At 36.5% G+C, this 12866-nt stretch overlaps 1 protein-coding gene across 3 annotated transcripts in view; it reads right to left on the reverse strand.

Moving 5' to 3' along the window:
• Positions 1-12866, reverse strand: part of CHUK (component of inhibitor of nuclear factor kappa B kinase complex) — a 42390-nt gene that overhangs the window by 18758 nt on the left and 10766 nt on the right. For all 3 annotated transcript variants that reach the window (XM_088842262.1, XM_055424888.2, XM_055424887.2), the window contains 8 exons: positions 12072-12161; positions 11803-11927; positions 11530-11637; positions 10788-10923; positions 5860-6054; positions 4801-4903; positions 2139-2262; positions 1590-1741 (listed from right to left, as the gene is read on the reverse strand). In XM_088842262.1, the coding sequence (XP_088698388.1) occupies positions 1590-1741; positions 2139-2262; positions 4801-4903; positions 5860-6054; positions 10788-10923; positions 11530-11637; positions 11803-11927; positions 12072-12161 (1033 nt within the window). The remainder of the gene's footprint in view (positions 1-1589; positions 1742-2138; positions 2263-4800; positions 4904-5859; positions 6055-10787; positions 10924-11529; positions 11638-11802; positions 11928-12071; positions 12162-12866) is intronic.

Consider the following 12866-nt stretch of genomic DNA (forward strand, 5'->3'; position numbering starts at 1 on the left):
AGCAATTTGCTATGGCAACCCTGGGAAACTAATACAGATGATTTTCTCTTTGAAAAAAATTTTAAAGTAATACATGAACATATTTTTAAAAAATCAAACACTATATAGGGATATAACAAGTCTCCTCTCCTCCACTCTCCAGCTTTTGCGATCCCAGTGTTAATCATTTCTTACAGAGACACATCTCCTTTTCTCCCAAAAATAGAATCATCTATATATACTTTTCCTTCCTTGCTTTTTTCTCCAACTTAAAATATTGCTGCCTTAAAAATAAAGTGATCTTTTAATATCAGCACATATAGGTCTACCTCACTCTTTTTAAACAGTAGTCTGAGACATACAACTGAACAAGGTAAGTCAAAGATAATCTGATGAAATAACTATGTTTTGCCATTCATCAGAATGCCTATAAAACACAAACAGAAATAAAACATCAATCATAGAACCAGCTTTGGTGAGAAAACTTATTTACCCAGCTGGACACTGTTGATCATTTAATTCTGAAATACACACACCTTGCTCAAGATAAGCATACAAACAGAAATGCTGATGGCAACTCTTTTGGTTTATTATGTGAATTTTAACTCTGCTTTTTACATTTCCTTAGTACATCTGAAGGGAGATAAGCTTAGAATTAAATACCAAAAAATTGGAGGCTATGTATAATAAAAAACAGTGGGACTCCACAGTAGGCTGTTTAGACATTAAAAAAAAAACAAAAACAACATGGAATTACGTGTATTATTATTTATAGAAGGATTACTTTGCCAACCAAGGTCCGTCTAGTCAAGGCTATGGTTTTTCCAGTGGTCATGTATGCATGTGAGAGTTGGACTGTGAAGAAAGCTGATCGCCAAAGAATCAATGCTTTTGAACTGTGGTGTTGGAGAAGACTCTTGAGAGTCCCTTGGACTGCAAGGAGATCCAACCAGTCCATTCTAAAGGAGATCAGTCCTGGGTGTTCATTGGAAGGACTGATGCTAAAGCTGAAACTCCAATACTTTGGCCACCTCAGGTGAAGAGTTGACTCACTGGAAAAGACTCTGATGCTGGGAGGGATTGGGGGCAGGAGGAGAAGGGAACAACAGAGAATGAGATGGCTGGATAGCATCACTGACTCGCTGGACATGAGTTTGAGTGAACTCCGGGAGTTGGTGATGGACAGGGAGGCCTGGCGTGCTGTGATTCATGGGGTTGCAAAGAGCTGGACACGACTGAGCGACTGAACTGAACTCAAGTAATTTAAGACATCCCAGGCTAAGAAGTCACCCTAATATAGATTTTGTATCTATTTTTCAAATGAGGTTTGATAATCAAATTTTTAAATCACTTTGCATTTTTCTAAAGGTGAACAATTGTAGTCCAATTGTGGGGGTGAGGGGTGGGCAGAGTAAAGCTGCTCAAATAAAGATTAAAAAAAAAACAAAACTAATATTCAAACCAAATACGGTTTACAATGATATGAGATGTCCTATCTTTTGTTCTAATATGAATGCAAGTGAAACAACCAGCTAACAGGTAAGAAGGTAACACAGCAGATGGCTTCAAGAGACAAGACATTTGTTTCAAATACATTACCCAACACTTACATATCCCATAAGTCATCTGCTCACTGTATCTTTCCAAGTCAAGCTGAATGCTTTTGTGAAAAAACTCCAATTTAGCTTTCAGTTGCTGAGATGCTGAGATCAAAGTGTTCTTCATTTTTGTCAAGTTAGTATTATATCTAAGAAGACTTAACCTAAACCACAGCAAGAAAAAAACAAGATATAAGCATTTTAGAAACACTAGACAAAAGTTTAAAAACTCAAACTGCCATAAGCCCAAAGCCTATGTTTCTATTATCAGTCTATGAGAAACAGCTGATCTCTAGAATCTTATCTCTAAAGAATTTCTGCTTGTGATACTCTATGATAAAACAATCTTCTTATACTAGGACCATTCAGGAACTACTGTCAATCTATTGCAACTGGATGGTTTCAGGCTTAATAAGAATTCCACATGCCTGATCAGAATATTACCTTGCAAATTGGCCCAGTAATATATTTTTGCATGGGATATTGACTAGTGAAAAGTAGCAAAATTTAATTAAGCATGAATGCACGACACTGTGCCTATAAACAAGACAATTCACTTACATGGCTGCTCTCTGTCCCTGAAAGAGCCTGCTGTAGTCTTCTTTCAGCCCAGACACATAGTGTACTGCTTCAGCCCATACTTTACGCAGCTGGATAACTGGAAGCTGTATTTTGCTGTCCTGTACTATGTGTAAGATGGGAGAAAGGAGAGGGGAATTACTTTTTAAGATTCTAGAGTTCATTTATTATTCTTGATTTTCTGTCCATACAAATAGCATTCCTACGGATGCTACAAAGAACCACTTGTTAATAGTTCCATTCAGTCAGTGTAAATTTATTGACCACCTGCACATGTACTTGAGCCCTGCTCCAGATACAAGGGGAAATAAAAATGAAGACATAATTACTACATAATCACAAAGCTTACAATTATTCCTATATCTGTCTTTTTCTTCCTTGTTTCTGTCCAAGCTGGAATCCTCTTTTTTTTTCCTCTCCAATAATCCAAATTCTTTATTCCTTTGAAGTTCTAAACTAAGTCCCAAGTACTCCACAATCTGCTATAGTCTTTTTTACTTCTGAATAACAAATTTCATCTCTTGAACTACCAACCCAGCTTCAGAAAAACACACTGGGTAAATAGTAGTTTAATAAGATATGCCCTTCTCAATGTAAGACTTATGAAATTATCTATTTATGATAATCTCTTGTCTTTTCTTTGGTAAAGGGGATGCTTCTTTCTAAAACCATGGCAGGTAGATATTAAGTTCAATGAAATTTCATTTTAACATTATAAAATTCTCCAAGATTGATGAGAGATTCATCTCGTACTTTAAGGTGGTGATTATATTCTGTTATTCTTTTCCAATGAAAATCTTCAGAGAAAGGGCGCTAGACTAGGTTTCACATTGAGAAAACACATTATCTGAAACAGACGTCAAACAAATAAAGTTGTCTATCTAGAAAAATCTTTGCCTCCCCTAATAATGATAAATAGCCTCAACTAACTTTTCTTCTATTTTTATATATCCACACTTAATCCTGAGGCTTCCTGACAGACCAAACAAACAAAACAAAATAAAAACTCACACATTTAAAAAAAAATAGTCTGGGGGAAGAGAGTCTAGAAAAAAATTATATATTTAAAAAAAAGTCTGAAAGTGCCCAGAAATGATACCCTAGTAGCAAGAAGCATACCAAGTATCCAAATTTTGATTTCTAATGCTATTCTCAATTAAAGGAACCAGGGCTCCTTGGAGAAATGTCCAATTCTAGGACTATGGTAGAAAATCTAAAAGATGGGCCTGGAATACTATATGGTAGCAGAAAATAAGGAAATGCTTAAAAAAACAAAACCAAAAACACCCTCACTGATGGGTCAAGTAGAAGAGGCATAAGAAGTCAACTGAAAAAGTTTCTAAGGTAAGCTGCAACAATTTGAATAACAAAATAAACTAGTATTGGATTATAATCTATAAAATAAATATCCATGAATTCAAACTTTTATCATAAATGATTAAATAATAAATGGGAGAGAAGAGATAATTCATGTAAGCAGAAGCATTTTCAATAAATTATATAGATATCCTACCCTAAAGGAGAAGGCATATAACTCCTACTCCTTAAGTGTGGATTCTTGCATAGTGATTTCCTTCCACAGAATATCGAAAGGAGGAGAGGGTAAGACTAAACTTTACAGTGAAGAAAGCTGACTACTTCAGCCATGTGAGCAAGGTAACACCAACAGCCATTCATCATGTTGACAGTATGTACCCTTTATATAATGTTTTCAAAATGGCACTTGAATTCTTTGATCTTTCTCTCAAACACCCATTATCCTAGCCTAATCATGAGAAAAAAAATCAGGCAAATTGCAACAGAGGCGCATCCTACAACATATTGGGTCAGCACTTTCAAGGTCATCAAAAATAAGGATAATCTGAAAAACTACCACATCCAAGAAGAGCCTAAGCAGACAGGACAACTAAACGTAACGTGGTATTCTGGATGGGATTCTGGAACAGAAAAAGGACACCAGATAAAAACTAAAAGAAATCTGAATAAACTATGAACCTTAGTTAATAACAAAATATTGGTTCATTAGTTGTAACAAAGTACCATAATAATGTAAGATGCTAACAACAGGGGAAACTGTGTAGGGGAATAACATAAGAACTCTGTCCTATCTGCTCAATTTTTCTATAAATATAGAACTTTTTTTAAAAACTAATGAAAAGGAAAGATTACATAATTTCAGCCCTTGTGACCAATTTTGTTCTTGATTTTATAATATGCTTGTTTTTAGTTTTGGGTAGACAGAAATTAACCACTTAACTTCTTTAGTAGAGAACGTTAATTCCCTGAGGAAAAATGAAATCATTTGAACATTAAGTAGTATTTCTAGAATAAAATGAAGTATTTGAACATGCTTAAGTAGTGAAGGAGAAACTAAAAAGTGGGCTTAATTAATAGTGAAGATTCAGTTTTTCATCTGAGAGTCATATTCATAGGAAAGTCGTCTTCTGCCAAATGAGGGGTCTGGTGGTGATTTAAAATCTACCTCTTCACCTTCCAAACCATACAAATCCATCTTTTAGCACATATAGAATCCTGAAGTATGATACAGAACAGAAACACCAAAGAACCATTTCTACTAATCATGTCGTGTCAAAATTATATTACTTCAGGTTTAAAGCTCAGTCAGTAAATGAACTATACTTACCAATATAATTTACACAGTCAGATAAACTTCTGGAAGCAAATGGTCCTTCATATACAGTCTTACTTTTATCAAACAAATAAACCATATAGCTATCACAGCCCCTCTGGAAAAAAAGACAAACAATTAAGAAGAAAAGATCCCTGAAAATTCTAGGTTCTCTAAGTACCTAAGCACCAGATTTCCTACTCTGAAATGCCAACTGTGAAGTCAAGTTCATTAGCATACATCTCACAGACTTAAGGTCTAAATTTTTATTTAAGAAAAACAAGTAACAGTAGTATGGACTAAAGTGAAAACAGACACCAGACCCAAAAGGACAAAAGCAAAAAGTTACAACAACATACAATGTGAATACTTTTTCAGTAATCAATGGAATGAAGTAATGATATATGCTATGGCATGAATGAATCTCAAAAACATAATGGTAAAAGAAATCAGACACAAGACATTATACAATTCCACTTGTATGAAATGTTCAGAAAAGGCAAATTTATAGAGGTAGTAAGTAAATTAGTGATTTTCTGGGGTGGGCAGAATGGATATTAGTAATTAAAGAACATGAAGACATGGAAATGTTTTAAAACTAATTTATGATGATGGCTGTGCAATTAGGGTGGTTTGCTAAAAAAAAAACAAAAACAACACTTGAAATGGTTAAATTATATGATATATAAAATATGCCTCAACAAAGTTAAAAAAGGAAAATGAAATGAGTCATGACCAGAACCATATATTACCATCCGTCCATCCTCTGACAGGACCTATGAGACTGCTGGTCTAATTTCAAGGTTATAGGCTTCAGGACAAAAAGCGGGGTGAGGGAAGGATGGAAGTGGCACCAAAGAGAATGTCATATACAGTTTAAAATAACCAATGTTTCATTTCTATCTTTTCACCTTGCAAAGCAATAAGCGTAATGAGTAGGATAAAACTAAAAGAAGAATTATAAGATGTGAACCACTCCCCAAATGATTCCAAATAGACTTCAAAAATGCAGGGCATGCAATCCTTCTATGCAAAGAGATTTCTTATACTCTAGGTATATTAGAATTGTCTTACAACACCATCCAGAACACACTGAGAGGCTGGTTTCCGAGGATCCAGAGAAATTCCCATCTCTGAAAGAAGCTCCTGAGAACCAGTATTTATTCCAGTTTCCCGCTCAATACGAGACTGTAGTGAATGAAGACTTTCGTCAGGTGGTAACAGAAAAGAAATTATCTTTGCCGAAGTCATATTTAGGATATGTACTATCTGTTTAAATAAAAAAAGAGAAATAACTTTAATCATTTGCTACATAAAAGATTCAATGCTAGCTACTTAAGGGCATTATCTATGCATCAAACAGGATTCAATCATTTTCCAAAATGAAATCTTCTATAATTCAATTATGGCATTCTGAAAACTAAAGAGTAGAATTTACTTTTCTACTGCAACAGATATTAGTTCCCAGGAATTAAGTGTGAAAATTCTGGGGATGTATAAAATAAAGAAAGAAAAACTCCAATTTAAATAAGCAACACTTACTTTTGAGAAAGGTATCACTGACCTAGAAGGAAATGTTTATGAACTGCCTAACAGATGCCAGCCACAAGCTGCTGCTGCTGCTGCTGCTGCTAAGTCACTTCAGTCGTGTCCGACTCTGTGTGACCCCATAGACAGAAGCCCACCAGGCTCCCCGTCCCTGGGATTCTCCAGGCAAGAACACTGGAGTGGGTTGCCATTTCCTTCTCCAATGTGTGAAAGTGAAAAGTGAAAGTGAAGTTGCTCAGTCGTGTCTGACTCTTAGCGACCCCATGGACTGCAGCCTACCAGGCTCCTCTAACCATGGGATTTTCTAGGCAAGAGTACTGGAGTGGCTTGCCATTGCCTTCTCCGAGCCACAAGCTAACTGCTTTCAAATAACATCTTGTTAATCAGCTCCTCTACTCTCCTTTTTGACAAAACAGAAACCAGAGCTCTGAGAATTTCTCACTTAAAAGTCCCACTGAAAGTAGCCAGATATAGGCCAAGTAAGTGTGAGACTGAGTCAGGCAGGGCTCTACTGAGGTAACCAAGGATAGCTACAGAGTTAGAGGTTAGTCTTCTGAACACAATCTAATTTTAAATCTTTGTCCTTCTACTGCCCTTAGATAAGCCATACAAAATTAATACCTATGTTTCCCCAGAGCCTTACACTGACTGCAGCTGCCGCCAAGTCGCTTCAGTCGTGTCTGACTCTGTGCGACCCCATAGATGGAAGCCCACCAGGCTCCCCCGTCCCTGGGATTCTCCAGGCAAGAACACTGGAGTGGGTCGCCATTTCTTTCTCCAATGCATGAAAGAGAAAAATGAAAGTGAAGGCACTCAGTCGTGTCCGACTCCCAGCGACTCCACGCACTGCAGCCTACCAGGCTCCTCCGTCCATGGGATTTTCCAGGCAAGAGTACTGGAGTGGGGTGCCATTGCTTTCTCCGTTACACTGACTAGTGGATGCAAATGATTAGAAGTATCGATGATAAATGTTTATCACAGAGGTAAAGAACTAACTTCCCTTTAGTATATAGTAACTTCTAAGTTTAAAAAAGGTGAGGGGAAGAGAAGGGAATCTTTCAAGTTGACATGCATTATAATACAAGCATACCAGCTGAGACCTGCCATTCCTTCCCAGCCTAGGTAGATTTTACCCTGTGACAGTGGCTACTAAGATCAACAGCAGAAACATAGTATGAAAATCCTAAAGTGGACATTTACTTTTACAGAGGGCATATTTCAAACCGGCATGGGGTTCTCACAGCATCCCACTACCAAAGCCAAGATAGAAGGGAGCAAAACAAAGGGAGAGGAAATACAACCTAAATGAATTCTTTTGTTCATTTGAATATTTAATAAGTATCTGCTGCTGCTGCTAAGTCACTTCAGTCATGTCTGCCTCTGTACGACCCCACAGACGGAAGCCCACCAGGCTCCCCCGTTGCTGGGATTCTCCAGGCAAGAACACTTTGGTACAAACTATTAAGTGTGTTCTGCCAGTAGTGGATATGCAAGCTGAGTAACTTAATGATCCTTGCCCTCTGTACGATAACAGTCAAATAAAATATATCAAGACACAATAAAAGAACTAAAAGACAAGGCAAAATGCAATAGGCACTGTAATGATATAAAATATCGTGCAGATTCCAAAGAAGATTCTTTGATGGGAGGAAAGGGGTGCTTTATAAGGAGGTACTATTTGAGCTGAACTTTGAAAAGGAAGAATGACTAGAACAAGAAAAGACTGAAAGAAAAAAAGTTCTAGGCAAAAAACAACAAAGTAGGCAGAGAAGTAAAAAGGGATGAGCATAATCAAATGTACCTAAAACGATGCCCCCTTAGGGGACAATAGGAGATAAGACAAAAAGCATAGGATGAAATGAGACCAAGACAGATTCTGAATGTCAATGTAAGCATTTGGAATTTATTCAATAAGCAAAAATGAACTGTGGAAGGCTTTCTAAATTGACAACCTAGCAAGTTCAAAATTGGTAAAACATTCAAAAAATGAACTATACAAAATAACTGGATATGCAAATTGAGCGAGATGGAATAGTCAGACAGCCAAAATGATGGAAGGGTGATGGGGCACGTAAGAAGCAGAGGAAAAGTTGTAGAAGCAGTTAATGGAGCAAACATGCTCAGTTTTTCATGAATTATGTCTTGTATGCCAGTGGGACCACCAAGTATAGTTACAAATACTCTGCAGAGAGCTGTACAGTCACAACTAAGGAGATAAATTTGGAAGTTATCCATATTGTTTATAGTTAAAGTTATATAACTGAAGAAATTGTCAAAAAAAGGAAGAAAAGTAATAAGGAAAAAAAGAAAGCTAAGTAAAGACTCTTAGGATACAGTTACACTTACAGGCATGAAAGAGGCAGCAAAAAATATTCAGTATACTTTTTTCAACTTTCTTTCATATTTAAAGTTTTTCATAATAAATATTTAGAAAAATATGTAATCAGAATCTACAAACTTTTCTTAAGGAAAGGAAATAATTGAGTAACTGTTTTACTGATTTCTTCTTTCTTTTTCCCCCCAGAAATATGGGATGAACTTACTTTTTAAATTTATTTTTAACTGGAAGATAATTGCTTTACCATGCTGTGTTGGTTTCTGCTGTGTAACAATGTGAATCAGCTATAAGTACACATATATCCCATCCCTCTTCAGTTTCCCTCCCACCCCACCCCTCTAGGTCGTCACAGAGCATCAAGCTGAGCTCCCTGTGTTATACAGCAGTTTCCCACTAGCTATGCTGATTTCTTCTTTAAATGAAAATAAAACAGATGTCATTCCCTCCTTTAACAATATAATAAACACCTTAGAAAAATGCCCTATAATAATAGTAACCTATTGTGCAGTTCATGCTTCTGTGCTCATGACATTCCTCTGCTTGCAAATCTTTCCCCCTACCCATTCCCCAGATTAACACTTCCTTATCCCTCAAAATTCAGTCCTATTATTATGTCTAGGAAGCAACCCTGAACTACTATGACTAGTACCCTACACACACCTTATTCTGAAACCTCACGATAATACTGATCCTTTAAAGAAGATGTTACTGTACCTAAACTACAAATTATACATATATATATATATATATATATATTTTGCCTAGATTCACAGATATACAGTTCAGTACTACAAACTGAACTAAAGTCTATAGAACACAAAACACATAAGGAGGACCCCTTACTCATGCTCTGTAAAACAAGCACATGCTCACAGACTCCTTACAAGTAGAAATGATGTTATGATTACCATGATAAGACTGAAAAATGAGAAAAAAAACAAAAAATTTTGAAACCAACAAAGAACTAAAAGGTGTCACCAAGTCCTGCTTGTCTAACATGCTGGGGGATGATTTACTCCTTGCCACAGTAGAAGAATACCAAATCACGACACCAGCTGTCTTTTCAATGTGAGCCAAAGATGACATCAACATGGCCTCAAGTTCCTATTTAATGAAGTATATCAAGGTAAGAGTAAAACCTTACATTACTACTACTTTCTTATTTACATTTTAGAAACACTATCTACCACAAGCAATCAACAAATACGAAAAGATCACAGATGAGTTGTTTCTATGCATACGGCATAACAGAACCTCTCGTTCATATCAATGGATATTTACTGAGAATCTGGTATGTGTCCAGCTTTGTACAGAATGCCAGCATAGTAACCGTGTGGCAGTAGGACAGATGACTGTTAACAAAAGTAAGAAAAACAATCTCAGCATTAAAGAAGACAAACTATATGGACAGGCATGAATGGAAGATGATCAACAACTAGAGAATATAATAAAAATTGTTAAATAACACACTGTGAGGCAGACACAGTTTGGAGAAAAGGAGAGTTGAATATGTGCCAGCACAGGTGAGGGGATATATAGAGACAGATATAGTCTGGGCAGAAGAACAGCATCTGTCAACACAAAAATGGATAATGGGCTTGATGGCATAAGGTGCAATGACAAGCTGGTCCTAAGTGAAGTAAAGGGTAAGAGAAATGAAACAAGCACTTGGATGAGGTAGACCTAAATAAAGAAAACCCCCACAAACCCAAGCAGGTCAGTTCAGACTTGATTTGGTAGGCAAGAAAAAACTGTTAATTTCTAGGACTAGAGAATCAAAAAGCATTTTCAAAAAATAAAACAGGCAGTTCATGCTGTACGGACTGTACGATGGAAAGTAAGTATAAAGGCAAAAAGCCAGGTAAGAACCTTCCTCACCAAACCAAATCCAATATGATTAGACCTAAATGAATGAGGTGAAATGGTACCAATATGAGAGAGGGGGAAAATCCAAAAGATACTTCAAAGGAGTGATCAATAAGACCACTTAGAAGGAAAACTGAGAAAGCTTACTAAAGAAATAGAAATGCACTATTAAAATATATTTATGTCCATTCTCCAATAAGTTTGTTAATTTCAATGCAAGTCTTATAAAGGAGACCTCATTCAAACTAACCTTCAAATTCAGAATGTGATCCATTAATACAAAACATCTTGGCTGCTTCAAAGTAAGATCAACAGGTCCTCCTCTCTGCTGAGGATCCCAGTTTAACATCAACTGAAGCCAGTTTTCCATGGGTTCTACTATTAAACTAGAAAATATACAAAAATAGGATAAAAATCATTATATTCCAATTTTCTTTTAGTTTTGTAAAAAAAAAAAAGTGGTTGTATAGGTTGTCCATATCCTTTGTCGTTATTTGTATGATATTATATCTTACTTCCTAACAATTCATGAAATAACAGGAAACAAACTTTTTTCCATTAAAAAAAATCCCAAACCCACATGTGCAAGTTAGTTACGGGCAACTCCAATGGATGAATTCAGTTCCATTTCCTAAGGAACCCATTCATCACAGTATTCTAAGAGTGTCCTTAGCATATAAGGCAATCAGTTGAATGGCAGTTCTTATTTCCACTAGACTGGTGCTATCCATACGGATGCCACTAGTGACAAGTGGCTATTTGCATTTATACTTGTTAATTAAAATTAAATAAATTTGAAATTCAGTTCTTCAGTCTCACTACCCACCTTTCAAGTGCTCAGACAGACTTATGTGGCCAGCATACATATAAAACATTTCCATCATTACAGAAAGTTACAATGGATAATGCTACTTGAAGCAGATAACAACTTTACTGTTCTTTTACATCCCTGAAGAAAATGAGACAAACTTCCTCAACTAAAATATACATACCTACAAAGGCTATTTGGCTGAGGTAAATGGCTACTAAACCGAACTTCTCCTGTCATTTCTTCACATGCAAATATACACTTTGGATCCTTCTTCTTAATCTTCTCATGCCTACAAAAACAAAAGATACTTCACTTAACAACCTGAGACATTTCTACCTTTTAATTTTATTCAGTTGTGTTAAAAAGTAACCATACCATTTAAAGAAAGGTGGCCAGAGGGGTACTGAAAATTTCACTCCCATTAAGCATACCAAAGTTCTCTCCCATTTCTTACCAGGTAAATGGCTGCAGATGATGCAAAAAAGGCCTATATCCAGCAATACACTCAAACACCATGGTCCCAAAGCTCCAATAATCAACAGTGGCTGTATAAGGCTTATTCTCAAAGAGCTCTGGGGCCTTAAAATGAAAAAAAAAAAAATGCTTTAAACATCAACACTATAAGAAAAAAGCTACTTGAGTTTTGAACTATTACATTCACAACCTTAAAGAAATAAGAATAATCCTGTACAATTAAATTCAAAGAAACAGTATGTGTCTTACCAGATACTGCAAAGTTCCCACAAAAGATGTACAAAGACTTCCTTGATCAACATCTTTGGCATATCCCAAATCAATTATTTTATGCATAATCTGCAAAACAGTAAGTATTAAATGGCTGAGAAACTTGAAAAGGAAAGGGAATAAGGTCCTCTGGAGAGGGAGGTGGTGAAGAACATGGCTCTGGAATAGAACAAACAAGTTTCAAGCCTAAGCTCCACCACGAAGATAAATAGTTAAGTGACCTTGATAAAGTTATTCCTCTCAGTTTCCTATATAATGATATTCCTAACAATCCCTACTTCACAGAATTGCTATTAGGATTCAAAGATACTGAAAATAATTTAACAGTATCTGACATATAATAAAAAACTAAATCAGTTCAGTTCAGTCGCTCAGTCGTGTCCAATACTTTGCGACCCCATGGATACAGCACACCAGCCTTCCCTGTCCATCACCAACTCCCGGAGCTTGCTCAAACTCATGTCTGATAGACATGAGTCGGGATGCCAACCAATCATCTCATCCTCTGTCATCCCCTTCTCCTCCTGCCTTCAGTCTTTCCCAGCATCAGGGTCTTTTCCAATGAGTTAGTCCTTTGCATCAGGTGGCCAAAGGATTGGAGGTACAGCATCAGTCCTTCCAATGAATATTCAGGACTGATTTCCTTTAGGATTGACTGGTTTGATCTTCTTGCAGTCCAAGGGACTCTCAAGAGACTTATCCAACACCACCATTCAAAAGGCATCAATTCTTCGATCCTCAGTTTTCTTTATAGTCCAACTCTCACATCCATAC

This window comes from Moschus berezovskii, chromosome 12 (assembly GCF_049115385.1).
Source record: "Moschus berezovskii isolate FMDL1 chromosome 12, NW_MosBer_1.0, whole genome shotgun sequence".
Taxonomy (NCBI): domain Eukaryota; kingdom Metazoa; phylum Chordata; class Mammalia; order Artiodactyla; family Moschidae; genus Moschus; species Moschus berezovskii.